The sequence below is a fragment of the Marmota marmota genome, unplaced genomic scaffold (assembly GCF_001458135.2).
Source record: "Marmota marmota marmota unplaced genomic scaffold, marMar, whole genome shotgun sequence".
Classification (NCBI taxonomy): Eukaryota; Metazoa; Chordata; class Mammalia; order Rodentia; family Sciuridae; genus Marmota; species Marmota marmota.
The window spans coordinates 10,339,569-10,367,070 of record NW_025999900.1 but is presented as its reverse complement, the minus strand read 5'-3'; the positions used below and the strand labels follow the sequence as shown (position 1 = coordinate 10,367,070).

General features: G+C 40.5%; 1 protein-coding gene across 4 annotated transcripts in view; it reads right to left on the bottom strand.

Annotated features, from left to right (window-relative positions):
- Nucleotides 1-527: 527 nt before the first annotated feature.
- Nucleotides 528-27,502, bottom strand: part of Trim9 (tripartite motif containing 9) — a 97,502-nt gene continuing 70,527 nt past the window's right edge. The window contains exons 6-13 of one of the 4 annotated variants that reach the window (XM_048798597.1): nt 27,181-27,338; nt 24,072-24,210; nt 11,092-11,280; nt 8,520-8,561; nt 8,085-8,108; nt 7,002-7,251; nt 4,518-4,680; nt 528-2,592 (exon numbers count right to left, since the gene is read on the bottom strand). In XM_048798597.1, the coding sequence (XP_048654554.1) occupies nt 2,530-2,592; nt 4,518-4,680; nt 7,002-7,251; nt 8,085-8,108; nt 8,520-8,561; nt 11,092-11,280; nt 24,072-24,210; nt 27,181-27,338 (1,028 nt within the window). In that variant the 3' untranslated portion in view covers nt 528-2,529. Of the gene's footprint in view, nt 2,593-4,517; nt 4,681-6,947; nt 7,252-8,084; nt 8,109-8,519; nt 8,562-11,091; nt 11,281-24,071; nt 24,211-27,180; nt 27,339-27,502 lie in introns of all 4 variants that reach the window. The other 3 variants (XM_048798595.1, XM_048798599.1, XM_048798598.1) reach the window with 3 other exon arrangements.

The window sequence follows — 27,502 nt, the reverse complement described above, 5'->3', positions numbered from 1 at the left end:
CCGGGCCGCATGCATGCCAGGGGAGCGCGCTACCGCTTGAGCCACATCCCCAGCCCCAGATGATGTACTTTTAAGTCATGTTTTCTTTTAATAAGAAACAGTTTATCAAAGAGGGAGACTAACAATGTAAGGGAGATTGAAAAATTATTATTCAAAAACAATTGCACCATCATTTAAAAACAATTAGCTCTTCTAGAACATGCTCCAGGAACCAGATTTGACCAAGTTAGTGACTTGATGTTTTGCAGCACAAGCTTGTGGCTCTTTTAGAAGCAGGTTTGTTAAAATAGGTCCCCAGTGCTGGGAGGCAGACCCCCAACACAGCTGAACTGTGGACCTGTCACATCCAACTAAGGTTCAGGAATGAGTGAGCCTGGGGATGGTGCAGGCTCGTGAGGGAAGACAGTGGAGAGTATGTGCTTTTAAGAACTTCGGATTTTCCAGTTACAGTTTACTGAAGAAATATTGTCCCAACAAAGGTGAATTATAACCCAAATAAATAAAAACTAAGAAATTCTACAGAGACATTTTGTGCTTTCATAAAAATCATTTATTGGCACAGGAAATTATTTTTTTTCTAGTACAGTAGCCATATGCATCTATCATTGCAATTCAGTGTAAACTACGTGTTATGAGCCACTAGAAATCTAATTAGCAGGATGAATTTAATAAAGAATGAGAACAACTATGAGTCTACAGCGGCCCAGCCATCGAGTCTCATTGGAGCACAAATCAAATATCAAACCAGTGTTGTCCTGCAACAGTGTTTGTGTAGCCATGGAAAACCAAGACCGATAGATAGGATAGCACCCGTTCAATAAATTAGCTTCCAATTAGAAAAACATTATAACTGATAGAAATAATCTAAGTAAAAGAAGCACAAAAGTAAATAATAGTAAAGTAGCTATTTACATATATCACCTTTTGCCAAGACTTTATTAGCTTTCCCTTCTTACCTTTTCCCCTTCTGTTTGTTATTCTTGTTTTTTTATTTTTTCATGGTGATATTCTTGGCTCGCTGGAAAATATTTAGACAACCAACTAGACCTTTTTCCTCCAGGTCCTACACTTTCTACAACTTCATGTCAAACTAAAGAATCTGAAGGGTAAGCGTCTCCCTCTATAGAAGTAATAAGCCTTATTATTCTGCCGTCAGTCTTAGTAACAACTAGTAACAAAAATCTTATCCAAACATTATTTGAACTACCCCAGAAAGTCGGGCTGTGGATGGCAGCAGAGTGGATGGAGTTTTCGTTTGTAATAGGCACAGGTAGCACACAGGTAGATGTTTATCCTGAGAGTGTGAATGCTGTGGACCGCAACTTAAGTTCCCCCATTACCGAGCATGGGCCTTCTGCCCTCTGCTCACCATTTATTTCTTAACTGTTTTTTAAGGCTTGGTATCTAAGAATGATGATGTCATTTCTACCAAAGAAGGGCTCTGTGATGAGTAGCAGCAGGACATAATTAAAAGAGGGCAGTTGAAAAGGCATTGAGTTGGTACATTTCTGGTGTGATGGCCAGAATGTGTGGGTTTTTAGCATCAACTAGGGAGCCTGAAAGACCTTCCTGATAAGGCTCTTTGACCTTTGTCTACTTCCTTTCTGGTACTTAAAACAATTTGTAATTACTTAATTTTTGCCTTGTTCTCCAACTAGAATACAAGCTCCAACGGAGCAGAGGCTATGCCTGTCTGTTCATCCCATGTTTCCACAGTGTCTAGAACCTAGGGTTCTAGTGTCTGGAACAGTGCCTGGTCCATAGTAGTTTCTCAATTAAAAACTTGCATTAAATAAATGAATCAAATAATGAAATCCCCTGGTCTGCCTCTGTCTAGAGACTTTCCAGGTTTGTATAGTGGCCAGGGTTGCTGGCCTGTCCTACTGATTGGGCTATCCTAATGATCCTACCCTGCTGTGAACCTGTGTAGTTGATATTTTTGTGCTTCAATGGGTAGTAAAACTTCTCCATGATAGACTCACTCTGCCCACCTCTCAAAGGTTAGCTATGCAGACCTAGCACTGCATGAGAGGTATGAGGGCAAGAACGTTCTAGGAGGTAAACTGCAAAGTTCTAAATTCAGCTCATTCTTCTCTACCTCCTTCTACAACCTCATTGTTTGACTGAAAGCTTAAGAAAAAAGTTATTAGGAGAATTTTTTTCTCGGCAGTACCAGTTCTGTAAGTCACCAATATCAAGTTCAGAAAAGAAATGGTGTGAACTCACCTATATAAAAAAACTAAGTTAAATAAAAGCAAAACCTGGGAGCGGAAAGGAAGTGAGGTGGTGGGCTGTCTAGGTCCTTTGTTGGTTAGATTGCTAGACGTGGAAGCGCACACAGGCATGGCGAGGGTGGAGAGGCTGGAGGGAGAGGGGCAGAGCTCTAGAGGACCAGCTGTTCTTTCCTCCTTCTCCCTCTTCTGCCAACTCTGAACTTGGCTGCAGCTGGCGGAGCTCCTTGCTGACTTGCTCTCTCTCTCTCTCTCTCAGGCAGAGGAAACAGGCAGCTGGTGCCTCCACAGCACATCCTTAGGCTATGGATGCTCTGCTGGAGTAGAAGTCAGGGACCGGGAGCCCAGTGTGAAGTGTGACCTGGTGGGGACGAGACTGTGAATTCTGCAATACACATCGGTTAACCCCCCCCCCCCAACACAGTGCACAGTGGGTGTGCTATTAATTTAAAAAGGGGTCTATCTGTTTCTCTCCAATCAATTCCAGTAGACAGTAAGGAGGATTCTAGCAGAATTCTAGCTGTGGCAACAGCCTGGCTATCATGGGGGCTCTCAAATTCTGACGATATTTAATAATCTGGTTCTCAGCCATCTGCTTCTTTTATTCTGAGAGACTGTGTACCTTATGATCAAAGACACAGGCAGGCACTGATTTGTAGGTAGTAAACCCACTGGCTTCACCTCAGTGAGCACTGTTGAATCCATGGATAGAGGACAGATCAGCAGAGACGACTCCTCCCTTACTGCTAGCCTACTAGTTATTCCAGGTGGGGATAAACCTCTCAGAGATTGCATGGACAATTGTTTGCCAGTTATGAAGAAACATGGCCTTAGTTTCTGTTCAGCCTCAAACCTCCATGGGCAAGACTGGAACTATTTCATGCAGTACTATCATTTTCCTCCTTTTTGTCCTTGGCTTCCCCACCCAAGAGTCTTTAATCTAAAGGTACTCAGAACATCCTGGAAACCCCTATAGAGCATGTAGTATGATCTTCTTTGGAAGGAAAATGGCTGAAAATTTGAAAACGTTGAGTGTCTTTTTTTTTTTCTTCTGAGATTTACTTATAGGGAAATTTGTAGTTTTCTTTCTTCCTATGTAGAAGATAAATTCTGAAAGATTAGATTCTAGCCTCCCAATCAGTTTTACTGCTCATATTGATAGACAACACTGATTTTTAAAAATATCTTAAGATAGGATTCTCAAGTCCTGTCTTAAGGAGCTATTTGCTGACAGAGGTTCACGGTTGTTAATGAGAGGCCCAGCTCAGGAGGACCGTGAGATCACAAGTCCCAACGGTGGCTGGCAGTGCACAGCCTCCACCCCTGCATGGCTCTGATCCTCCTCTCCTGCTGCCTGCTGCCCCAACCCACTAGGCTCTTTGCGCTTCTCTGTCCATCTGGGCTCTTCATGCCAGGGAAATTTTGCAAAGGCTGTTTCTTCTCCATGGAACTCTCCACATAGCTCACTCCACCCCTGTAAGGGTCACTTCACCTGTTATTGCAATAGGGCCAGCCTACACTGGCCATCCTCATTAAGACTGTAAACCCCCCTGCTCCCCTCCCCACCAATCCCAGTACTCTGGATCCCCTGACCCACCCTTTTCTCCATCACACTTTTTACTTTCTAACCACCATGTAATTAATGTCATTGTGCTTATTGTTTACTGTTTGTTTTCTATAACTGGAACAGAAGCTCTAGGAGGTTAAGGTTATTATCTGCTCTTTTCCCCCACTGATGTATACCAAATATGTATAATAGTGCCTGGTATGTTAAAAGCACTCCATATATTTTTACTGAATGACTGAATGAGAAGAACCTGTTGTTTTATGTCTACAATAAACCTTAAGTAACTGAGTTCCAGGCAGCCTCAATGTTTCTATTCCTACAGCACCTAGCAAGCTGGAGTGCAGAGAGAGTACTCGTGTTTTCTGCTCAGCGTAGGAGTACTTCAATCATACATCTTCACTTCTTCTCGGAGCTCTGTGTAAGTCATCTCATCTGGTTTTCTGTTAGTTGTGAAAGGCTTTCACTTCTACTTAGAGATGAAACTAGAACAAGCCATGTGTAGAACAAAACAGATTTCAGTTTCCCACACATTGTTAACTAAACTGAAAATATAAGGAAGGATTATGCTGGTATGAAATTCCACCACTAGTGGTGCTGATCCCTTCTCTCCCCCTTTCCTCCATGCCTGTGCTCTGTGCTCTGAGGGTTTGACTTGAGCCCAGGGACAGCCTTTGAAACCAGAAGAAGCTGTTCTTACATCAGAGGGGCTTGGAGCTTACCTGCACATTCCTGTTTAGGCTGACAGCAGGGAAGAAAAGGCCCTCCACATTCTCAAATGCTATGGGACCCTGCTGTTCATCGTTGATAAAAAATGTCAAGGTCTTTCTATTTAAGTCGAGGAGGACACCAATGGTGGCCCCTTTTGTGATTCCTCCCTCCGTTCTGTGGGAAAAGAAAGAAATGAGGTTTTACTTGCTTGTTATCATTCTAAAAGCTCCCCTTTTGTATGGTTAAGCCAATCTGTGGCCACCTGTTTAAATGTTTTGCCTCCTTCCCCCCAACTTTTTAAAGCAAGTTTTCCTGTAAGCACCTCCTTTCACATAAAATTTAAATATCACAGATATACTGTATACCTATCATTGTACAGTACATATATCTGTGCTGTATAAGGGGTAAGATCTTTTTGCCTTCCACCAACGTCCACTCCTTTGGGGGAGGAATCAGCTCCTGATGGGAGTATGTGAGTTGCTCTGCATTGCTGAGAGTGAACTTGTTCATCAGGGTCTCTACCATGAGCTGAAGCAGTATAAAACAAAACACTAAGGTCTGGAAAACAATAGTCTTTTGGCTGCCGGAGCTCAGATTCTGGCTATATTGCACACTTTGCATAAATGGTGGAAATTAAACATCATTAAATACAAAATGACTTAATTTGAAAGCCTAAATAAAGATGCAGTTAGGTTGAACCTAAAACATATGCATGGGAAGTTGAATTTGGGGCCTTCTGCTTCCCATTAAATAGTAAAACTCTTTCCAGAAAGATGAAAATTTTTTGGCATGCTGAATTTGAGTTACGAAGGTATAGGGTCTCTGAAAAATGACAACATCTAAGAATATTCTTCCATGCAAAGAGAGGTAATTATACTACAGGAAATGCAGTGATTTTATGGAACCTGCATATAAATGCCATTTTTACAAAGAATTGTGTCTTCGCTTCAATTAATGGTTTCACCAAACGCCATTAAACAGGGGTGATCAGATTTGTCTTCCCTTCCTTTTTGAAACCTAGCAATACTGAACTTCATCCTCATCTCAGCAGAGCACAGAAATTTAAAAACACAATTCATTTCCTCTTGCATGCACAATACAGACTGTACATAGCCATTAAAAGCCAGGTTTACAAGCTGCATCTCGTTATTCACAGGTTTAACACAGACAGCACAAGTGACATGCAGTTTGCATGCAGGCACATGTGTTCAGAATGTGTTTCTCTGCATAGTGTGTTGGTTGTGTTCTTATTCAGTCCTTCACTTAAAAAAAAAAAGATGCTAATCATGGTACAGAGGTAACAGCATCAGGAATCTAGTGTTGGAGTTCTCTTAAAGGTAAATCATTGAAGACAACTGCGTACATCCGTAGGATTTGATATCAAGTTGAAATGGTGTATGTGCTCACTTCAAGTGATAGTGAAAGATACACACCCAAATGGAGATATATTGAAAATATCCCAGGGAACAGGAGGCCCTAGGAATCTACTGTTTATAATACAAGGGCCAGGGATGCACATATAGGAAAAAGCTAAAACGGTAGAGACTGGTCATCCCACCACTGCCTGACCTGATTTTCCTTTGGTCTGACCAAATGCAACCGGATTTTTTTTTTTTCAGAGACACCAATGCAAATGTATCTTGAGGAATCTTTAAGACTAAGGTGAACCAGTGTTCATGAAATACACTTCTCGCCTCAGAAATTTCTGATAAACTACATTTGAAGAGAACACAAACAAATGAAAAAAGAAACCCAGGGGTTTCTGGATTTCTAGTTATCTATATTTTGGTAATAGAGGAAAACCTTAAGGAGCTCACTACCTTCTCCTTCTTTAGCAACTGGGTGCTCTGAATTCATACAATAATAAGAGAGTCTTAGAACAAAGCTCTCCAAATTGGCATCAAGAAGATTTTGTACAATGCATTGCTTCTATTTGGAGTAGTATTGTTATAATAAGAACAATGGCTTTTATTTTCTGGTGCCTGCACCGTTAGGCAATTTTTTATATCTCATTTAATCTTCAGATTAAATACTCCTGTATGGATTTTTTTTTTTTACTAACTTGGAGCATATGCAAACCCACATAGGGAAAAACAAATATTACTTTGTCTGAAAGCACTTTTCTGGTAAGTCATAGGCCTGGGTTTTAGAATCCTGCATTGTTTTTCTACAATGGATCTCCCTAGGGACTCTAGTTCCTAGTCCTGGGTGTAACATAGCAATAAAGGGCTAAGAAAAGTGCACATGTCTATTATTGTTATTATGCAAAAAAGGTCCACCTGCAAGATGGACACAGCTTAGAGTAATGGATCTCTTCTGTGACTTAATGAAAACTACCGTCCCTTTCTTAATGTCACCTATGTAACAGGTCTTTGGACCAGGGTTCTCGTCAGTGACCAGAAGCCAACGTGAAGAAGGCTTGGTTTTGGGCTGCAGGGTACCTGTTGGTGTGCGAGTTGTTGTGCATGAACCAGCTCCGGTTATTGTCCACATACATTGCCCAAGCTTTGTCGTCCTTTCCTAACATCACATCCTTCATCACATCCATGCGAGCTACGCCAAAAGCAGGATCCGGGTGGTTGTCATAGCGATCTATCGTTAGCTCCCAATAGTGAACTCCCTTGGAGAAGCCAGTCTTCCCCAGGACCACCCGGTCATCATAGCTACTACAGGTCACTGTCAGGTTGTCATTGGAGAAGATGATGTCCGAGTGTGCAGAGCCAGGGTCGAAAGCAAACCAGGCCACTGAGAACAACAGAAAGGAATTGGGTTATTAAGGCAGATCCAACAGGCTGAAACACACCCCTGGGTGGATGAGGAGCATCGTGTCAAGTTTTCATGCTGCCATGCAGGAAGGAGGTGTCCGGGGCCAGAGGGGCCATAAGTGAGCAGACAGGGGCACATCCTGGGAGTTGGTACTCTGCACCAGAAGCAGATGGAGGACACACGACGGATTCAGCAGGGGTTACCTGGTGCAGACTGCACTCCCAACTGGGTGATCCGGGAGTGAAGTAGCATCGAGTTTGGAAGGTGCAAGTCCCTTTCTCTGGTGACTGGCAGAACAGTGCACCAGAGACATAAAGGGAGAGGGGATGCACTAAGGTGCCTGTGTAACCCCTGAGGCGGGGAGGCTAGATCTAGAGTCCTGGATGGAGGAGGGATAAAACACACTGAATGAAATCAGGAAATAGCCCTTAGGCAGAAGTGCTAATGTCTAATTGTTTTGAAAATTTTCTTGGTTTTCCTGCCCGCTCAGAAGCTGTGAGGCTATAAGCAACATCAACTAATTTCCACGGATGATTGTGATTTGAATATAGGACAGGTTTCTTCCTTCCTAACTAGAAAATGTGCTACTCCTAAAACTAATATGTACTCTGTTCTGCTGGAGCAGTAGGCCGTTTGGACATTAAGCACAGATAGAAGGACGTCTTTGTATACATTGCTGTACCCCCAATTCTAAATGCTGCCTACAAATAACACACTATAGCGAGATGAAATTGCTGACTTATTGAACCTGTGAGCCACCTCACATGCATTTCAGTCTTTGCTACTGGTAATAGAACAAGGTCATTCCATACCTGCCAACAGCTTTTTAATGTCAACTGTTGTCATTCCAATGAAAGGCATGGGGGAGAAAAATAGGAAGCAAAATTGACATTGATAAGAAAACATGTCTCTTTTGATAGACTAATACCACAAAGGGATCCACTGAAAATGTTACAAATACTACAAACAGCTGGTCTGACTTGTAGCAGTACCCACATTTAATGCTCATAAAGGGTGCTTTGTACTGATGCATAAGAGAACTGGGGGGAAGTAAGCTTTGAGATATAACATTAAAAATACAGATTTTTTTTCCATTTTGCTAAGAATTTGAAAAACTCATAAAGGGGTGAGAAGACAATTAGACAATTTTATTGACATAAAATAAGCTGCTGCCATTTATTTTGTGAAGGAAATTGAGCATACCAGTCACATAAGTCAAAGATAACAATTACAATAGGTATACTTGCCTAATTGAGAGTAAGGTGCAGACTGTGTCTCAAAATTGCATCCTATAAAGAGATACTACACATCAAAGCTATGAAACAACAGCCAGGTTGATAAAAAATATTTGTACACATTTAAAAAGCACCGACTGCATGGAGTCACCAGAGGCCTGATTCATGGAAAAACAAAGCCCTTTTTGTGTTGGTTGTCTTTGCCGGGTAAAAATTGCTTCTCTGCTCTTTCAAATGAAAAGTACATCTTTTTACTCTTTAATAAAGTCTTCTCCAATTGATTCTAAATCCTGGAGCTTAAATTTTTATCATCTTTCAAGTTCAATCTTGTCCACTGAATTTTCATACTAAGAAGGTTGACTGAGAAAAATATGCCCAATCAAAATGGAGAAATTATTGGATCTTATCGAAGCTGTGCTCTCTTAGCATTATTGTGTGCATTTCTAACTCTGGATATGCCCCAAAGTCTTTCTTTTGACTTAGGCCCAAGTTCAATGATACGTCTATAACTAAATGTGTAATGTAATCCATATGTTAATGCATCTGATAAGTAATAATGGTGTGAACTGAATGTTTTAAAAACAAAAATCTGAAAATGTTACATATACTACAAACAGCTGGTCTGACTGGTAGCAATACCCACATTTAATGCTCTTTTTGTAGATTGTTTTGTTACATCGGTAGTTGTCCCTGAGGGAGAGGAGCAGGGACGGGGGAGTGGGAGTGATCTCAGACAGTGGAGTCACCTGGGGAATTTTTTCAACTGTCCGCTTCCCAAAGGTTTGCAAACCCCCACAACATGAGAAGTTGTGTGGAGACAGAGGAAGGCTGTTTAGTCTTAAAGTGTTCAAAGGTGTGTGACTTATAATTTCCAGTGGTGTTAGGGACTAATTTAGAAAACGTAGTCTTGATGAGCACCACAGGATAAAGGATCATGTAATTTTATTTTTCCAATTTAGTAAGGTCTTTACATGCCACTTTCTAAAACAACTAAAGGATAATTCACTGACTTACAAGAATTTACAACAATTAGAAAAGCAACTTACTGAAGAAAAGGCTGAATTAAAAAACAAAATGTAAAGATTATGACCTAAACTTTGGGTTAGCTAAACTTCACTCAGCCTGGTTTTTATGTTTGGTTTCCACTGACTGTCACTTCGATTCCTACTCCTGGGTTAGAGCACAGTGAGTGTGGAACATTCAGAGTTTTAAAATGGAATTTTATTTCCAGCTTTGGAAATAAATTTGTAGAATCTGACCAGGGCTTTACCGATTTTTAAATGAATCATGCCTTTTGCAAGTCATTTTTTGAAACGAACATTCTGAAATCTTTTTACACTACTTTAGACACATACATTCAAGATTCCACAATACAACTAGAACAATGCTGTTAAATACACCTGTCAAATATCCCCAAACCCACATTTCATTTTATTCTTGAGACAATATACATTACAAAGACTATAACAATATTTCATTACATTAGACACAAGTGAAGAGAGTTCCATAACAAAGCATGTCGGAAAGCCAGTAGTGCACAGAGAAACAATAAGAAACGCAAAAGCACAAAGAAAAACATCATTTTCAAGAGAGCTTGAAGTCCCTGCATCCTTTTTGCACTGTCATGCTGTGGCCTTCTTCATTCCAGGATGTGGGATGAGCCAAAAGGATAAAAATAAAAGCCAAAAGAAACCTTTGGAAATGTGAAATGTGCATCATGTGTATCCATGATTACAATATAGTCCTGAAGAGATCAAATAGGTCTGCATTTGTAGATATTTTAAGATTCTATTTGCTAGACGTAGCTCATTGCAAAGTAACACAAGTCTAGCTTCCCTGAAATCAACCATAAGCCCTGTGTCACAACCAGGGAAACTCCCCAGAGGCTGAACTTTTGAATTGCTTTGGGTCTTTGGGCATCGGGCATTAGGAGTTAAGGATTTCTAGTTCAGCCAGTGGTGGTCCCTGCCCTTTGCTAGGAAAACAGCCTAGAGCCCGCTGTCTTGCCAGTGAATACAGGCTTTTGCAGAAAATACTTTCACTCTCTGCTCTCTGGTTTGCCTGCTTTGTACGATGCATTCTGCTGTGGGCATGTTTTCACTTTTTATTTGATTTTGTCAATAAAGATCTCTTGAGTCTATGTTTAATCAGACCACTCCAGGCTGGATGCACTGATCCAGTCTCCCAGACACAGCTGGTTTCCTGGATACAGAAGGGCTGCAAACCTCCCAGCTACTACTGCGGCCTCCACTCAGCCAGCGCCTGTGCCGTGCTATGCCACTGCATGTGATGACAGCAAGTTATCCATGGTGCTACCAGCTTGTGCAAAAAGAACAACTTCACTCATCACTTTCCAATGCCATCACACACGGATCACAGCTCCATGGTTGGTCCTTTCGCCACACAAACAAGAACGCCACAAAGCTCCATCATCCAAATGATCCTCACACTGGAAGCAGGCCACAGACACAGAGACTAGCTCATCCCCCTCACCACGCACATGAATGGCAAGAACAAAACAGGTATTTCAGAGATGCCTTCAAGGCACAGAAATCAAGAGGAAAGGTCTGACAGCTCAGCTCACCCGATGTATTGAGAGACTGTAAAGAAGAATGCAAACTCAGCTGGTGGGGTGAGGATCGGAAATCAAAGTAGGATCTCCCGGGGAAGCTGGGTTGTAGATTAAGGGTGGAGGAGAAAGGACTCATTCTACGGAGCGGCAATCTTTCCGAAGGCACTGGAAAAGGGAGGGTCTGTTCTTCTGAGTCTGTGTCTAAATGTAAGATCAATGCAAACTAGAGATCAGAAATCTGCTCCCTGTGGTTCCCCAAGACCTGCCTTAACAATGCATTCATACAAGCCTCATCTGTCCTGCAGGGTGCCACATGCAGACATTAACAAAGCTGAGGTATCTGCAGGCTGGCAGGAAATTCTCAGCAAGTCAGGACCCAAGACCTAGACTCAAGGCCCTCTCACATCACTAACAATTATTTTCATTTCCCCCAATTTTTGGTGGTAGAAAAAGTCTTTTGGAAGGTTTCCTTTAAATTAAATATTTTTAGAGTTGAATTCAGAAACTTCAGAGGTCAATTTTACCCATTGTTGACCAAGAGGAGATTATTACCTTACCAGCTTCAGCTACCCCAACAGATTACTGGGTATTCAATAACAACCTCTTAAAGTGTTTCTAACTTAGGAGACAATAAGTTTTACAAACTGTTTCGTATTTCCCCCTTTCTCTGCTAATGTGTCTTTTTCCATTTCTGGATGGATGAGATGATTTCTATAATAGCACACTGAAGGCTTGAGCTTTGAATAGGAGAGGAAATGTGGGGTGACCTAAGAGAGGGCCCAACAAGTAACCTGGGAGGAGTCTTATCTTTGCTTCCGAATTCTATTCAGACCCTAGGAACATCAGTGACCTTCTCTGGTTCTCTAATTATAAATAGCCTATGGGCAGTGGGGAGGTGCATTGGTGTAAAGCGTCTCTGTTTCTTTTCAAATAGTCCTGTCTGGTATTGAAGATCATTATACCAGAGTAAGAACTTAATCAATTACTTGGTCTGACTTTAGATGGTTGTGAGTTAGCTTCTCTACTAAGTAAAAACGACTTCTTTCACTTGTCAAACAATAGCTATCTATGCAGTGATATGGTTTTGTCAAAAATGAATCATTCACCAATTGGAGCCTTCTTAACACTCAGTTTAATAGAAAAAATTCAGGACATGAAAGTTACACACTGTGTCCAAAACCCCAAGGGAACTTTCATCTTTTGAAAAAATAATTTTGTTTTGGTGGCCAGCAGGTGTTACTGGGAATGCTTTTCTGGCTTGAGTCTGTTAGCAGCTCCTCTTTGGGCACGCCCTTTTCCTGTCAAAATGCTACTCTGTGCATGTTTAGGCAAAAATAACTGCAGTGTGTGTGGGACCAACGTGATCCTATTTGAGGAGCTCAGAACAAGGGTGTTGGCAAGTTCTAATACTGCCAAGAAGCAGTTTCATTTTCATTTCTGAACTCACAATATTAAAGTTAGCTTTCCATACTTTAGAATTATCCTTAGGGCAAGATTTTTTTTTTTTCTAAGTATAAACCAGATACCAGAGAAAAGGAATTGCTATTTATGGAGTTAAGGCTTTATGCTTCCAAAACTTCTACCTAGACTTCATATGATTCGGATGAATTGGCATATAAAATCCTTTCTTTGTTCAGATATGATACATCAAAAATTATTATCTATAAAAATCAATTATGTTATAATCAACTTAAGGGGGAAATTATCCTCTAAGTTTAATGGGAAAGATTTGAACTATAATATAGCACCAACAACAGACATGGGCTTTTAATGAGATAGGGCCTTTACAGCTATAATTTTATCAGTAATATATATATATTAGTTGTGGATGAACTTTATTTTTATTTTATTTACTTGTATGCATTGGTGATAATCCAACCCAGTGCTTTACCCATGCTAGGTAAGCTCTCTACACTGAGCCACAACCCCAGCCTGTAAAATATTTTGTATTAAAAAGAATTTCCTTGAAATGACTCTCAATTCATTATATTGAAAATACTTCTTGCTTCAAAATTAAGGGAAAATGCATATGTGGTAAGATGAATTTTGGAGCATTTTGAATCCTCAAGCAATTATCTGTAAACCCAAGACGAGATGGGTACAGAATCTAGAACTGGGGAAGCATATGACCATCCTGAGTCATACTCACCTTTTCTACTTTCAGCACCAGGAAGGAGGGCTTAAGGATTGGCAAGGGCACCACTTTGTGGGATGGGGGCTGACGGTAGCTATGGTTACTCCTGGGATTAACATCTTGATACTCAAATGATTATTGTCTTATCCTTTTTTGTGGATCCATTGTTTATCAATGACCCAATTTTCTTGACTCCTCTGACGTTTGGACTCTGCCCTCTGCTCAGGAAAACATTTAATATCCATGTTATCTAAACATTCCATTTTTATTTTTTGAGGTTTTTAAATTCTCCCCAACTAGGGCTTCCCATTCCTGACATCTTCATTCTTACCCATTTCTTCTAAGTTGCTTCTATATCACCACCACCACCACCACTACCACCACCACCATCATCATCATCATTCTGCCTTGCCATGAGAACTTTCCAAATGAATTAGAAGAACACTGTCCACCTGATTCCAGCCAGACTAGACAGGCACTTCTCCCTTCACACTGCTCCTCATGGACATGGGCACATGTGCAAGTGTTTGATCAGTTGTCTTCAGGTCACCTATGCCACTTCATGTTATCTTAGATTGCAAGTCTCAGAAGGAAGACCCTTATCTCAACATTTGAGGAGGAACCATCATGCTTCCCTTGAAATGACCTCCAGCCAGCTTTCTCTAATCTGTAGTTAGTGCTTGTATTTCCTGGATGTATTCCTTGGGAAACTCTGTCCCCCCAGTTGTAGCACTACCATCTGGGGCCTTATGGAACAGATTAATAGTTCTTCAAGTATTTGAGGCAAGCCACCACTCCTCTTTAAATTTTCCCTTTTCTGAGTAAAGCGTGGTCTATTTCCAACTGTTCTTTTATGTATGGATTTCAGATCCTTCACGCGCCTGGTCATACCTCTCTGAACATGTGGATAGGCATGAACCAAAGACAATATGATAATATTGAGAATGGTATTGCCACAACCTGGCTTAGCCAAATCACAGATAAGTCATATTTAACATATGCAGAACTACTCTAGTGTGTATTCTGTTATCCCCATGGGATGCAAGAAGAAAGTATATCTCACATTCTCACTTCCCCTTCAAAATACAACTAGTGAGATATGGAAAATGTTTCTTAGTCATTAATATTTTATTAGTCAAGACAAAGAAGAATGAGGTTATTTTTTGTAGAATATGAAGCTATGTTTCAGGTCACAGCTGAATTATCCAGGATGATGATGATGATGATGATGATGATGATGATGATGATGATGATTTTTTGGCTTATAGGATCTCCAGAGAAAGACAAGTAACTCCCTAATAGATTGCTAATATCTTATCATTACATGCAGTGATCCTGCCAGGCTGAAGAGCTATGCTGAGTGAAAGCAGTGTAGTGGGAAAGTAGAGTGGAAAACAGTATGCCAGTGACTGAATGTAGAGACTCCATGCATGTCTATAATTCTCAGATGGGGACTGAAAATGTTTCAAGACGTGCTTTCCTCTACTCTGACAATGACCATCATTTTTCTCTTGCTGTTCTCTGGACTTCTTTCCCTTCTCACCTGGGGTTGGCTGGATTCTGGAGCAGAGACCTAGCTAATGGCAGAGGCTTCTGCTTAAAAGAAGCATTCGAGAATTATGAAAATAAAGATCAGCTGGGGGACCACGTGTACTCTTTACTGGCTTTGGTTCAAGGAGAAAAAAGAATATCTAGGTGGTGTACTCTGCTTGGCTCACTGTGTAGTTAGTTCTCCTGTTTACTTATTGGTTGATTGATTGTACTGGGGGTTGAACCCAGTGATGTTTTACCACTGAGCTGCATCCCTAGCACTTTTTATTTTTTATTTTGAGACAGGATCTTACTAAGTTACATAAGCCCTCACTAAATTGTTGAAGTTGGCCTTGAATTTGTGATTCTCTTATTTCAGCCTCCCAAATCATTGGGATTACAGTCATGTGCCACTGTGCCTGGCTTGTATAGTTCTTTGAATTGTTCATTAGCTGACACTTATTGAACACATATCATGTGCTAGACATTGTATTAGAATTGAGCAATTGGTGTATATGAAGCTGGCAGAAGAGCTGATTATAAGAATAATAATATAGAGAATCTGTGTTATTTATTATTGATTGGTTTTTATACTTCTAGGGGTGGCATTTCTAGACCAACCTGTACAGAGTATGAAAGATTTCTACAGGTGTAGAATAATATAAAAATGTAAAGTACAGTCTTTAAGGTATTATTTTTGGGACTCAAAGAGGAAAAGCACACTGACAGAGGTTTCTTATGACAGTGTATGCTAATTCAGGTTTCTTTGGGTTCTAGTGGAATCCCCAAGGTGTCCTGTCTGATAGTGAACAGCTTCATAACCAAGCAGCCCTTGGGCCCTGGTTCAACATGGTGGTTATATTTTAGAGCATAGTAAAGCAAGACATGTCACTAAGAATTGTACAAATGGTGTTAAAGATGAGTTTCAGTTCAATTATAAGCCAGCTGTAAAATAATTTCCTTTTGTTGGGAAGATTCTAAGAGACAAAAGAAATGAATGAAGAAGGAGGTTGAGTTTTCTTCAATGATCTAATAAGCAACCAAAGTCACAATTTATGTCCAAGTGGTACATAATTTATAACAAAAGGTGGTATTTTAAGCTTTCTTAATTGTGGCATTAATTGCAGTTGAGAAGTGAAAAACAAATCTGTTTTGAAAGCCTCCTTTTAAAAGAATAAAACAGCCTTTGCTATGCCTAGGATGGTTGTGTACCTCATCACTCTAATTTAGAATGCCATGGCATTATTTATCAGGAACTATCATTAGGAGAACTGAAAATTCCTATATTTCAATTAGATATCCAAGATTCCAAAGGACTCCACTGTTCCTCAGAATGTCGACTGTCAAGCATATGCCCTAGAACCAAATATAGAGTCTGGATCCAATACAGTCCTGTGGAAAAATTTCAGGAAATTTCTTGGGATATCCTGTATGTTGTCAAAACTAAAAGGAACAAAATCTCTCTCTGTGTGTGAAACCTATCATTATGACTTTCATTTTGCAAAATTTACCCAAATTTGGTCAGGTATGATTGATCTACCTTTAGGCTTTTGTTCTAGAAATTAATGTTCTTTTAACTTAATATTTTTAATATTTTGTTTAAGTTGTAGTTGGACGCCATAGCTTTATTTTATTTTTATGTGGTGCTGAGGATCAAACCCAGCACCCTCCACGTGCTAGGCAAGCGCTGTACCGCTGAGCCACAACCCCGTCCCTTAACTTAATTATTTTTGGAGAGGCCCAGATGCTCAGTGAGCCATTTACTTTTCCTTATATGATTCTTTATTCACTATCTGCTATAGTGTTGAATTTCTGGTATCATAGGCAGAACTGTAAGATTCACAGATCCTTGGAGGTATCTAATATCTCTTCATAGTATTCTCTGGAATAGTTAACAGCTTTCCACAGCAAATTTAAAGAGACAAGCCACAAAGGTACTAATTGCAAAGAATTTGGAGGTCATCTGTTCCAAGTTCCTAGTTTTACAGATGAGAAAATTGATGTCCAGAGAGGCCAAGGGAATATCCAGTTCACACTGGTAGTTGTGGTGGGATAGAATTTAGACTACAGCAGGATCAATTTGTGGTGGATAAAATTTGGGTTGAAAAAACCCTGTTGTTGCTCTTCTGTGACTTGGAAGTTCACAAAAGGTAAAGTTTATGCCACAGACCATAGGGTACATTTCAATGGTCTCAAGGTAACCAAGGTTTGTGTAGATTATCTGATAGCAGCTACACACCTGAATATATTAAGGATGAATCTTTTTTTCTCTAAAAAGTGTTCAGTGAACTAGTGTGGTTAGGGACAAAGGACAAATGCAGCACCACCCCCCCTTTAAACAAATGCATCACCCCCTCCCTTTAGAATTCTGGCCACAGGAGTAAGTGGGCTGAGGTGTTCCTTGTTGTTGATCTTCTGGGAGGCTCTTCTTCCCTCACAAGATTACAACTTCTTGGGGGAGAGGAGGCCTCAGTACATTAGGGTTTAAAAGAGTGGTACTTACGTTGGATTAAAATCACTGTAAAATTATACCTGCAAAGAGATACTAGTCAGATGAAGCCATTAGGCATTCCAAAAAAAATGGAAGCAGCAATCTATATTCTGCCTATATCATTAAGTATTTTCTGACTGGTTTCCTTTGATGGGAGAGTCTAATCAAGGAAAAAGACATTTTAATCTTCATGAATAACACCTTCTATGCCCATTTTTTAGGAAGCAATTTCTAAGATGCAACTTCAAGAATCCCAACCTACTTATTGTTGTTGAATAAAACAATCCTGGAAAATGTTGGGTGATGGCTACTGTGGACATTTGACTAAGGATGCTTGAGGGCACTCTTCAGTGTCCTAGGCATGTATTTGCTGGTTAATGCTAGAGTTTATAGCCTTATCTAAAGCATGATTCTCACTGATTTCCTTCTATCTGCTTTTCTCTCAGTTGAGATCTGAGGGTCAGAAGCCTTCTATGAATAAATAGCTCTGTGTTTTCAACCTGAGCAGGGCTCCAAGCCCCAGATCTCATCTGGTTGTAGCTTTCAAAGGCCTCAAAGATGTGGCTCTGACATTCCCTTTCCTTCTAAAACAGTGACTCATCACTGCTAGCCAGGAGCATCCATGGTACCACTTGGGGAGAAGAGCCTCTCTAAGGTGAACTGTTCACCTGGAGTAGAAGGGGAACAGAAAAGAACAGAGACATGGAAACAGGCACAGGGGCTCAGGAGGAGTCCAGATGTTATGCTGAGAATAATGGCCCATTCCGTGTCTCTGTCTTAAATCAGGAAATGTTATTCTTTTGACAAAAGCCTAACATAACTTTTTGAAAATATTCAAATCCTATTTCTGGCTTCCTGGATAAGTACACAAGGCAGCTACTCAGGGTGGCTTTGCTTTGACAGGATGTTTTTAGATACCTAACAGACAGAGTTAGGGTAGTTTCCACCTCCATCTTTTTTTCCCCCTTTTGGTTAAATGAAAATAGCACGTTTCTAATGTCAGCACCACAGCACACTGAGACAGGCATTGGAGGCTAAAAGAAGTGGGTTTGAAATGTTACCTAACCTTACCAAAGCTCAGTTTGTCCATATGGAGAGTAGGATAATAATAATCATGATAGCTCCTTCATAGGGTATAGCGGACAGAATAATGGCCCACCCCAAAATGTCCACATCCTAGTCCCCAGAAACCTCTGAAAGTATTATCTTTCATAGCAAAAAAAATTTTCAGGTGTGCCTGAATTAAGGATCTTGAGATAAGGGGAGTATGCTGGGTTAGCCAGGTGGGCCCAAGGAATCACAAGTTTCCTTCTATAAAGAAAGCAGGAGGGTCAGAGTAAGGGAGTGATTGGAAGATGTTATGATGCTGGTTCTTAAGACAGGGAAAGGGAAAAGAGCCAAGAAAGGCAATGGCTTCTAGAAGCTGCAAAAGGCAAGAAAACAAAGGCTCCCCTAGAACTTCCCAAGGAACACAATCTGGCTCACACCTCACTTTTGGCCCCATAGGAATCTGACTTCCAGCTAATAAATTTGTGTTGTTTTAAAGCTATTAAGTTTGGGGGTAATTTGTTATAGCAGAAGACAATACATAGGGTAGATCTGGAATGTTGTAGTAACAGAGCAGGGGAAAGGTTCAGATATTAGCAATGCGTGTGGAAGTGTAGTCTGTAGTCTATTTAACTGCATTATGGTGGATGAAAAAAATCCCCCCACACTTTTTTCTGTTGGATCTTACAGTGAAATATGGAATGAATAGTTTTTATATAGTCATTCCATTGAGTTTCAGCATACTAAAAATATTTTCTGACTCTTACATAGCTATCATTCTTCATGGAATCTTCAGATGAACAATGAAGAAATTCTCAGCAGCTTGATGCAAAATGAAGAAGGGTTTAAGGTAATAGTTTTTTTCAGCTTATTTCATGTTGTAATTCCATAAGACCTTCTGTGATATGCCCTATATCCACTACTGAGGGTTCCAGAGAATATACTAGCTTTTAAATGTTTTAGATAGAAATATTTCTGACTTTCTTAATCAGAACATTTGGCACAGAATGCTCTCTTTTGATTTTTTTTTGGGGGGTCTTTTCTAAGTTTTTTCCAGTCACCTTCCTCGATCAATGCTGCCAAAAGACTAAATTAACTTCTATAACAACTCCCTATCTCTGTTCCAATGTGAAGCTTTTAGTTTTCTGTGGTCTTAACAAATCGGCCAATGAGCTCAGTAAAATTGTGCATAAACTAAGAATAAATAAACCTGAACTTTGTGTCCTTTTTTCTTTTCTTCCCCAATTTTGGAGACATTGTTTTTACTGTTTGATTGCAGGATGACAACTAAATTGTAGGGTGAAGATCTTAGTTCTAAGCAAGGTGAATGGTATGGTAGTTCTGAGAACTTCATTGTCCGTGGAAAGATTCTATGAAAAATTACAGGGATGTGAAAGACTCAAATATTTTTGGGAGACTGAGATACAGTAGTGGAATTATATAAAAACTATTAATTACATGTTTTACTATCAGGTCCAACAGGAAACAACAACAACCACAACAACAACAGTGATTTCTTTTTTCTATCTACCCTAAGGCAGTTCAGTAGATATGCCTACACTTCTGTGTAGCTAATATCTGAATCCCTCCCCTGATCTGAGTAAGGTATGGTGTCACAGAATTTGGAGGAACAGTAAGGCTCCTGAATTCTAAGGCACATGCCCTGCTTCATGCTTTCCTGTGATCCTGGGGCCCAGCTTATTTACCTGACATAACAGAGGTGCTCCATTAAAGTTCTGAATGACCAAATATCATCTTGTGTCAGTGCAAGGCAGATTTTTGAAGCTTTGCTTTGCTTTGCATACTGTTATCCCCTCTACCTGGATATCTCTTTATCTCTCCCTCTATCTCCACCCCACTTGCTTTCTTCCCAACTCATTCTCTGGGAACTCTCTTTCCCTTTAGATCACGTTAATTTGCCCTGCAGTATGTTGTGACTTATTTCATGTAGCTATTAGATGTAAAACAATCAGAATAGTACTTCTATGAAAATATATAGTAAAAGCACTTTTAGAAACATTTTTTTTTTTATTTTTAGAGGAGTTTGTTAGTTGAAATTAAACCCCAATTAGTAAAATTAAGGTGATATATTAAAATGGAATGTTTCACACATTCCTAGAGTAAAACTATTTGGAAAGCGATTTGGAAATACAGATCAAGGGCTTCAAAAATGTTCAGACTCTCTAATCTAGTAATTCCACCTTCAAAGAATCTGTCCAAGGAAAATCTCTACAGAGAAGTCAGTGTTGAAGTACACATATTGCAATCCTCCATGTTTTACTTTCCTTAAAGGACTAGGGAGGGTAAATTCTTTAATTCTGGGGAGGAGGCTGCCAGAAGCAATTCCCCAGTTTTGAGGGGCTGAGTGGAGTGAAATCTCAGGGACTTAATTTTTTTCAGCCAGTTAATAGGCTCAGTGAGTTATTTGAGTCCCATGAATATTACCATCCCTTTATTTCTTGTCTCCAGATTAAAACAAGAAAAAGGTTCAGTCAGTCTGTTTAGATAGGCAGAAGGCAATTAGAGAAAAATAAACAGAAAGTGTCCTATCCTGCACTCAGTGTAGTCTGTCACACCGAATGAGCCTCAGAACACTGTGTATCAAGAAGGCCTCCAGTACACAAGGTTTTTAGCAGGCACTATTTTGCAGATGGTTTCAAGGACTGTGACACAGCCATGACGGTATCAAATGAATTACTGTAAAATTCTACACAACCTAGTTTGTGGGCCTTATTTTAAAATTGCTTTAAAATTCTAAATTGCTTGCAGTTATATTTCTTCTTAAGTCAAAGTGATTTGGTTTAGATCTGGGACTGGCCATATTTTAATGGCTGTCTTAGATACTTCCCCAGGAATTTGCTTTCAGGAACCAGCCAAACTTGAACTCACACAATAACACATTTTCCTTTCCTTTTATCTTATAATAGCACATTTCATTTCTACTGAATTACATTGGTTTTTGGCCAGTATAAAAATAAAAAATAAAAAATCATGCCTTCCTTTTCTTTTTTACAATGCTCATCAAAATTTGTAAGCTTGTGACCTATTTGTGTGTTTATTTCCTTAAGGTCTGTCTCTCTTACTAGTCTGTAAGCTCCACAGAGCAGGAGTACGATCTGCTAAAGACTCTATACCACAGTGTAGCACACAGTGGGCACTTAACAATCATGCCCAACACAGAGAGATAGAGAAACAGACAGATAGATAGGTAAATTTGCTTTTGAGGAAAAAAAATGGTAAGAATACATAGTAATGTAGACATTTGATCTCCTCTGTGTAATGTTACCTTTAGGACAGCAGAAGGTTTTGTGACAGTTCAGGGTTTTAGAGACAAGTGATTTAAACCTCAGACTAAATACATGTAATCTCAAATTATGCTTGCTATCACAAATGTAAATTGTATTCTTTTCACATTTAAACTTTGTGTTTTGAACTTTGGAAAAGGGTTGATTCTTGCTAAGAAGAATGTGAAAGATTTTGTTATAGTAGAAAGCCAAAATGAACCATACCACCTCCCCCAATACCAGCAAACATGATGAATCTCTAAAGCAAACTTTCCAGGAAAAGTAGGAAATAACATAAATAAAGTACAAGTGCAATGAATGTATCAAAAATTTGTTGATAGCATTTTTTTTCTCATTGTTTCTAGAAAACAAAAATGACATAATTAACTCTATAGGCTTTATCTATTGTAACAGATTGAACAATTTTTTTTTAAATTGAACTCTCCACTATATTTTTCTTGCTTTCTAAGTCTTGTCTTACTATTTGAATGAATTAGAGAGAGGGAGAAACAAATAGAACAAACCAAAGTTATGGAGAAAGTATGTGTGTGAACTTTATTTCATCATGAGAAAGTCACTTCTGTGCAGTAACAGAGAACACTGATATCTACATGATGATAGCGTCTGCTTTGTATTCAGATACATACCTTATATTTGTATACAATATATAAAATTCATGGAGGAAATTAATTTCTACAGTACAGTTTCTTTGTTGGAAGAGAACTGGTTCCATTAGTTTCATTTAGAAATTGACCCCCGATTCTGTGACTGTGGTACCAAGGATCGCAGTTCCAAATCCTGTAATTTATTAAATTAGACACCATAATCTCATGAACATTAAAAGAAACTATGAAATTACATCCTTCTGCAGGATGAAAGAAGCACTCAGGCTGTTATGCTAATAACTGATTTTAGCAGAATAGAATTCCCACGATGTATTATGAGTAGAAATAGTTTTCTTATAGGTCTGAGGACAAATACTAGCAAAACTACTACAATTTTCTCTCTGCTCTGTTGGCATGCACTTCACTGAATCTGCTGTGTGCATACATGGGAAACCAGGCCAGCGCATCGAGGGCCCTTTGCATTGTACGTAGGAAAAACTTTTGGAGGGTGTTAGCATCTATCATGGTATTTTGGGAAAAAAAGGCAACTGCTCTCAGGTTGATAGGTCATCCCAGAGAGGAGTTTCTAAAATGATAATCTTGGGGAAAGTTCTAGTTATCATGTCACTGTAATCCAAATAAAATAGGTCATGTGGACATTGTCCTGTCAACAAATCCTCTGTTTGAATAGCATCACTCAGACTTAAAACTGCTCCCCAAAGCACTGTTTTCATAGCTAGGGGTCGTTCACCCTTGCTATAGGATTCAAAGTTGTGCTTGTTTTTAACCATGTGAACCATTTTAGAGGGTGACTGGAACATGCTGTGATTTGTGGGAAGTGGGAAAAAAAAAAAAAAAACACCTCCACAGTTCTTTTAGTTAACATCTTGAACGTGAACAAAATCAACATAATTGGTTCTGTGAAGGGAAGTTATTGAGAATGCCAATGGGGTGGGAGGCGACTTCTATGATTAAAATGACACCCCAAGGTCTCAAAATACTTTGGCACTGGCTACAAACACCTCTCATAGGTTCAATATCATGTGTTGCGATTGCTCTTAAAATGAAAATGTGAAAAGCCTCAGAGGTTATACCCGGTCATCACATTTAAGCCTCTCTTCTGAGGCAGATTATTTTGTCTTTGATGACCAAAATATTTACAGTATAGCCAAGAAGCACAAGTTCTCTAGAGATTAACATTGTATAGTGGCCCTAGGCAGCTGGACCAAGACTAGAGGGACTGGCAAAGGTGAGAATGGTGAGGTAATGCAGAGAGGCTGGTCTCTTCCTGTTTGGTGCCCACAGGAAGTCTCTGTCCTGGTGCCCACAGCCTGAGCTTTGAGTAGGAAATGGAAGTGATCAGAACTGGTTAAGCCAGGAGTGGCCAAAAGGCCCTCTCTGGACGGCTTTAGCACCCCATGCCCATTGGAAACATGTGCAGTCATACAAATCCACAGCTGGAAAAAACCTAGGTCCCACCCTCAGGAACAAGCAAGCACTACACAGGAACTGACAACCATCTGGGCATAACTGGCAACTGATGTGTATTGGTGGAGAATGGAGACCTGCTCTACAGCCTAGATACATTCGTCTTAGACACCAGGGGCACATTCAGGCCTTCATTTTCAGTTTCTTCAACTGCAGCTTATTTAGAGTGTTATCAAAGGAAGCCGACGGCCCAAGCCGTTGGAACTGCCGATGTGGAATCTTTGGTTTGATCACATCCACATACCATGGGCTCTCTAAAGGCAGGAGAGGAACAGCGGCTCTGTGCCAGAATGCAGAGCAAGTCATGGAAACACTTCAGGAATGTGGGCAGTGGTGGGGTTACCTCCGGGCGTGCCAGCCATTTTAGATGCCACGCAGTTCTCGCTCTGAGGGGTACTGCTGAAGGGCCTTACCCTCGGACGTCTGGAGGACCAGGGTCTTGCTGTATGGGCTGACTCCTGTTTTGTTGAAGGCCTTGACTCGGGCGTTGTATGTGCTGTTGAAGTGAAGACCATCCACAGTGCACATTGTCTCTTTTCCGACATATACTTCCTGAGGGTCAACAAATAAGAAGACACCACTTAATGTGAACCCTGCCAGGAGCAAGGAAGACAAAATTGCTGAATGGTTAGGAGTAAGAACTCTTCTGAAAGCCTGATGTGAACTTGAATCCCCTGTGTGATATTGGGCAGTTTAATATATCCCTTTAAACCTCAGTACTTAATCTGTGAAATGGGGTGCAAAATAATACACCCCTTCCAAAGTTGATTTGAGGACCATAGAAGGTTTTATGTGCAGATGGAGAACATGGATCCTTGTATTTATCATAGGCCCAGCAGCTTAATGAGTCGTAGTTTTTAGCAACTAGTAGGGCTTAAGAAATTAAAATTAAATGCTTATACTTAGAACTATACTTATTAATATTAACTTGGCATTTACATAGTATATTACACCTGCGGAGCTCTTTGTTTATAAGAATGAGTCTTCTTTATTTATTTTTTAGAAGCATTTTTTTAAAGCATGTATGAAAACATGAGGGTGGTCTCTGTGCTGTGTTTATAACTCCACTGATAACTTTAGGAACTGTCACAAAGGCTCAAAGCTTCAGAAGTAAAGGTTTGTACCACAGTACAGAGGGAAGGGGGAGGGAGAATGACATTTCAAAGGCTTAAAATAAATCCTAGCATAATGCATCTTTAGCATAGGTTAGGCATTTGCTTCCCTCTTCAGCTATATACTTTGCAAAATTATGCGGTGTAATGAGTAAAAATAATTTGCATTCGAGGCACAGCCTTAAAATGACAGCTCTCCGGTGGGCTCCTAAGAAGACTGGGGTCTTGGATAGCCCTACAATTTATTCTACTGCAGCAGTAACACAAATTTGAATATTGTTCCTTCTCTTTCAGGCTCCTCAAATTTTATGTGCATAGGAATAACTGTGAATCTGATTAAAATGCAGTTTCTGATCCAGCAGGTCTCTGGGGTGCAGTCTAAGATTTTTCATTTTTAACAAATGCCCAGGTGAAACCAGTGCTGCCAGCAAGAACTGTGTTTGAAGAGTAAGAAAGGAACAGCCTGCAGACTCGGCTGGAACCTTTGTGGAGCCTGACTTGGCCGCACCTTTTCAAGGTAGTCTGTGGAGTGAAAGGGAGGGACCCTGGGGGGAGAGCAAAGGGCTGACTAGGTAGGATCTGGGGATTCAATGACTTCGTTAATGTTACTGGGTCTCGACCAGGAAGGAGGAGCAGTTGGTGTTGAGATTCTGAATCTGATATATAAGAAGAAACAATGGGAATGAGAAAGGAACACAGCTGTTTTGAAAGAAAATTATGGGTTTGTTTTAAAGCATGCTGAGTTTAAGGGGGTTTTATGATACAGACATGGACATTTCTGCAAAAGGAGAAATCTGGGCTTGATTCTTGGAAGAGAAGTGTGGGTGAGAGATGGGTTCAGGAGGGATGAGATGAGGAAGCGGGATGAACATGAGACACTGGGACTGTAAGAGAAGGCGAGACCTGGCAGGATGCCTGAAACACTGCCGGTAGGTAGCAATTAGGTGGAAAGAGTCAGGATAAAATAAATATTTATGTAGAGAACAGGGAAAACCATGAGCATTAGTTTCTCAGGAGAAAAATAAAAGGGAAAAGAAAGGCCCTAGAAATGAAATGAGACCTGAAAGGCAAGGTCAAAGGTGAGAAACTGACCAATAGCAGGATTTTATAGGCACACACACACACACACACACAAAGATATGGATTGGGATGCAACCCAAGACCCTTATTTTGGAAAGGTAGAAACTTGATTCTGCCATACCAGTAAACCAACACATATGTAAACAAAGATTTTCTTATTAGAAGAGAAAGAGCCTTTGCCTTGAGGAGACATGGTTCCTGTTTGAAAGCATTCAAACCTAGGGAGGATCAAAGACATTCAGGAAAGGAGTCACTGGTAGACTTTGCTCTACAGTACTGGTGACCCAGGTTTGGCCATCGATGGCCAGAAGAGTAGGAAAGTTTCCTCTTCAGGGACAAGGTCCCTTTTCTTCAGGGCAGGGATTGAACTCAGTATCCAGAAGGGCTGCTCCATTAGGAGGTCCTAGGCATCAGAGCTCCCAAGAAAGAAATCTCAGGCAAGACTGAGTTGGAGTAGGTGAAAAGCAAAGTAGGAAAAGAGAATGAATGAGAACGAGCTTGTCTGTATATGACAGAGAAGCAGACATTTGCAGACTGGCAGTCACACATGGACTACCAACTTGTAGGCAACGTGGGTATGTCTTGCCAAAAGGCCAGCCAGTGCTACCTTCAGAGGGGACCATGAGCTTCCCACAGGGATTAGAACTCCCTTGTGTTGTGGTGATAATAATCTGCTGACATCAGTTCTATCTGGTGAAAGGCTCAGAAAAAAACTTGGAACCAGGGGAACTTTTGTTAGGAAAGCTTTTGAATATAGGGAGGCCATACCTGGACAACATGTCAAGTAAGAGGAATGCCAATCAATGACATTGCAAGCTATGACTGCAGAAACACATCTTAGACAGTGGTTAATGATGTTACTAGCAATAAATAATAATGGTAATAATAATAGCTACTACTGCAGCCTCGCCATGTGCTGGGCAGCATGCTAAGAATCTTACACGATTATCCAGTGAAGTCCTAGGAACAAGTCATGAGATACATGTTATTGTTATCATCCCCCTGGTTTACAGACAAGGACCTGAAAGTGCAGAGAGGTGAGAAACAGACCCAGTCACACAGGTCAGTGGAGGTGAGCAGATTATAACAGGCCATCTGATTCAGAGCTTGCAGCTCTGCTAGTACTGTCTTTCAGGAAGAGTAGAAAAATTCCAGAGATTCCTCTGTCTTTAATGGTATTAGGAGAAGGGAGGCCACAGCTGAAGGGCCAGTAGGCCCTATCAGGATGGCCCGCCTCCAGAAGAGTTGGGGAAGCCAGGCCAGATACTCCATGGCAGGTTCTCTGAAGGAGTCACTGGTTTGAGATAAAAGTCGTAGGTTGTCTACTTACTCGGAACTGACCACCACTGCCATCATCCAGCTCCAGAATGTATCCCTCAGCGGGCACCGTGGACAGAGGTGGCTGTTTCCAGGACAGGGTAGCGCTGTTGTTGTGGGTGCAACACTCTTCCAGCTGTAGGATGGGTGTTGCTGGGACTGGAGAGGAAGCTAAACAAAAATCAGTGTACCTCTGGCTTCTGTTGAGTATCTTGGAATGATAAACAACCCCCTGATAAACATGTGGTTAGAAGGAGCCAGCCTGGGGTGCATGGGAACCTGACCTGGATCTGCCCTGAGTCCCCAGGTGGGGCTAGTTCCTTAGCTATCTTGAG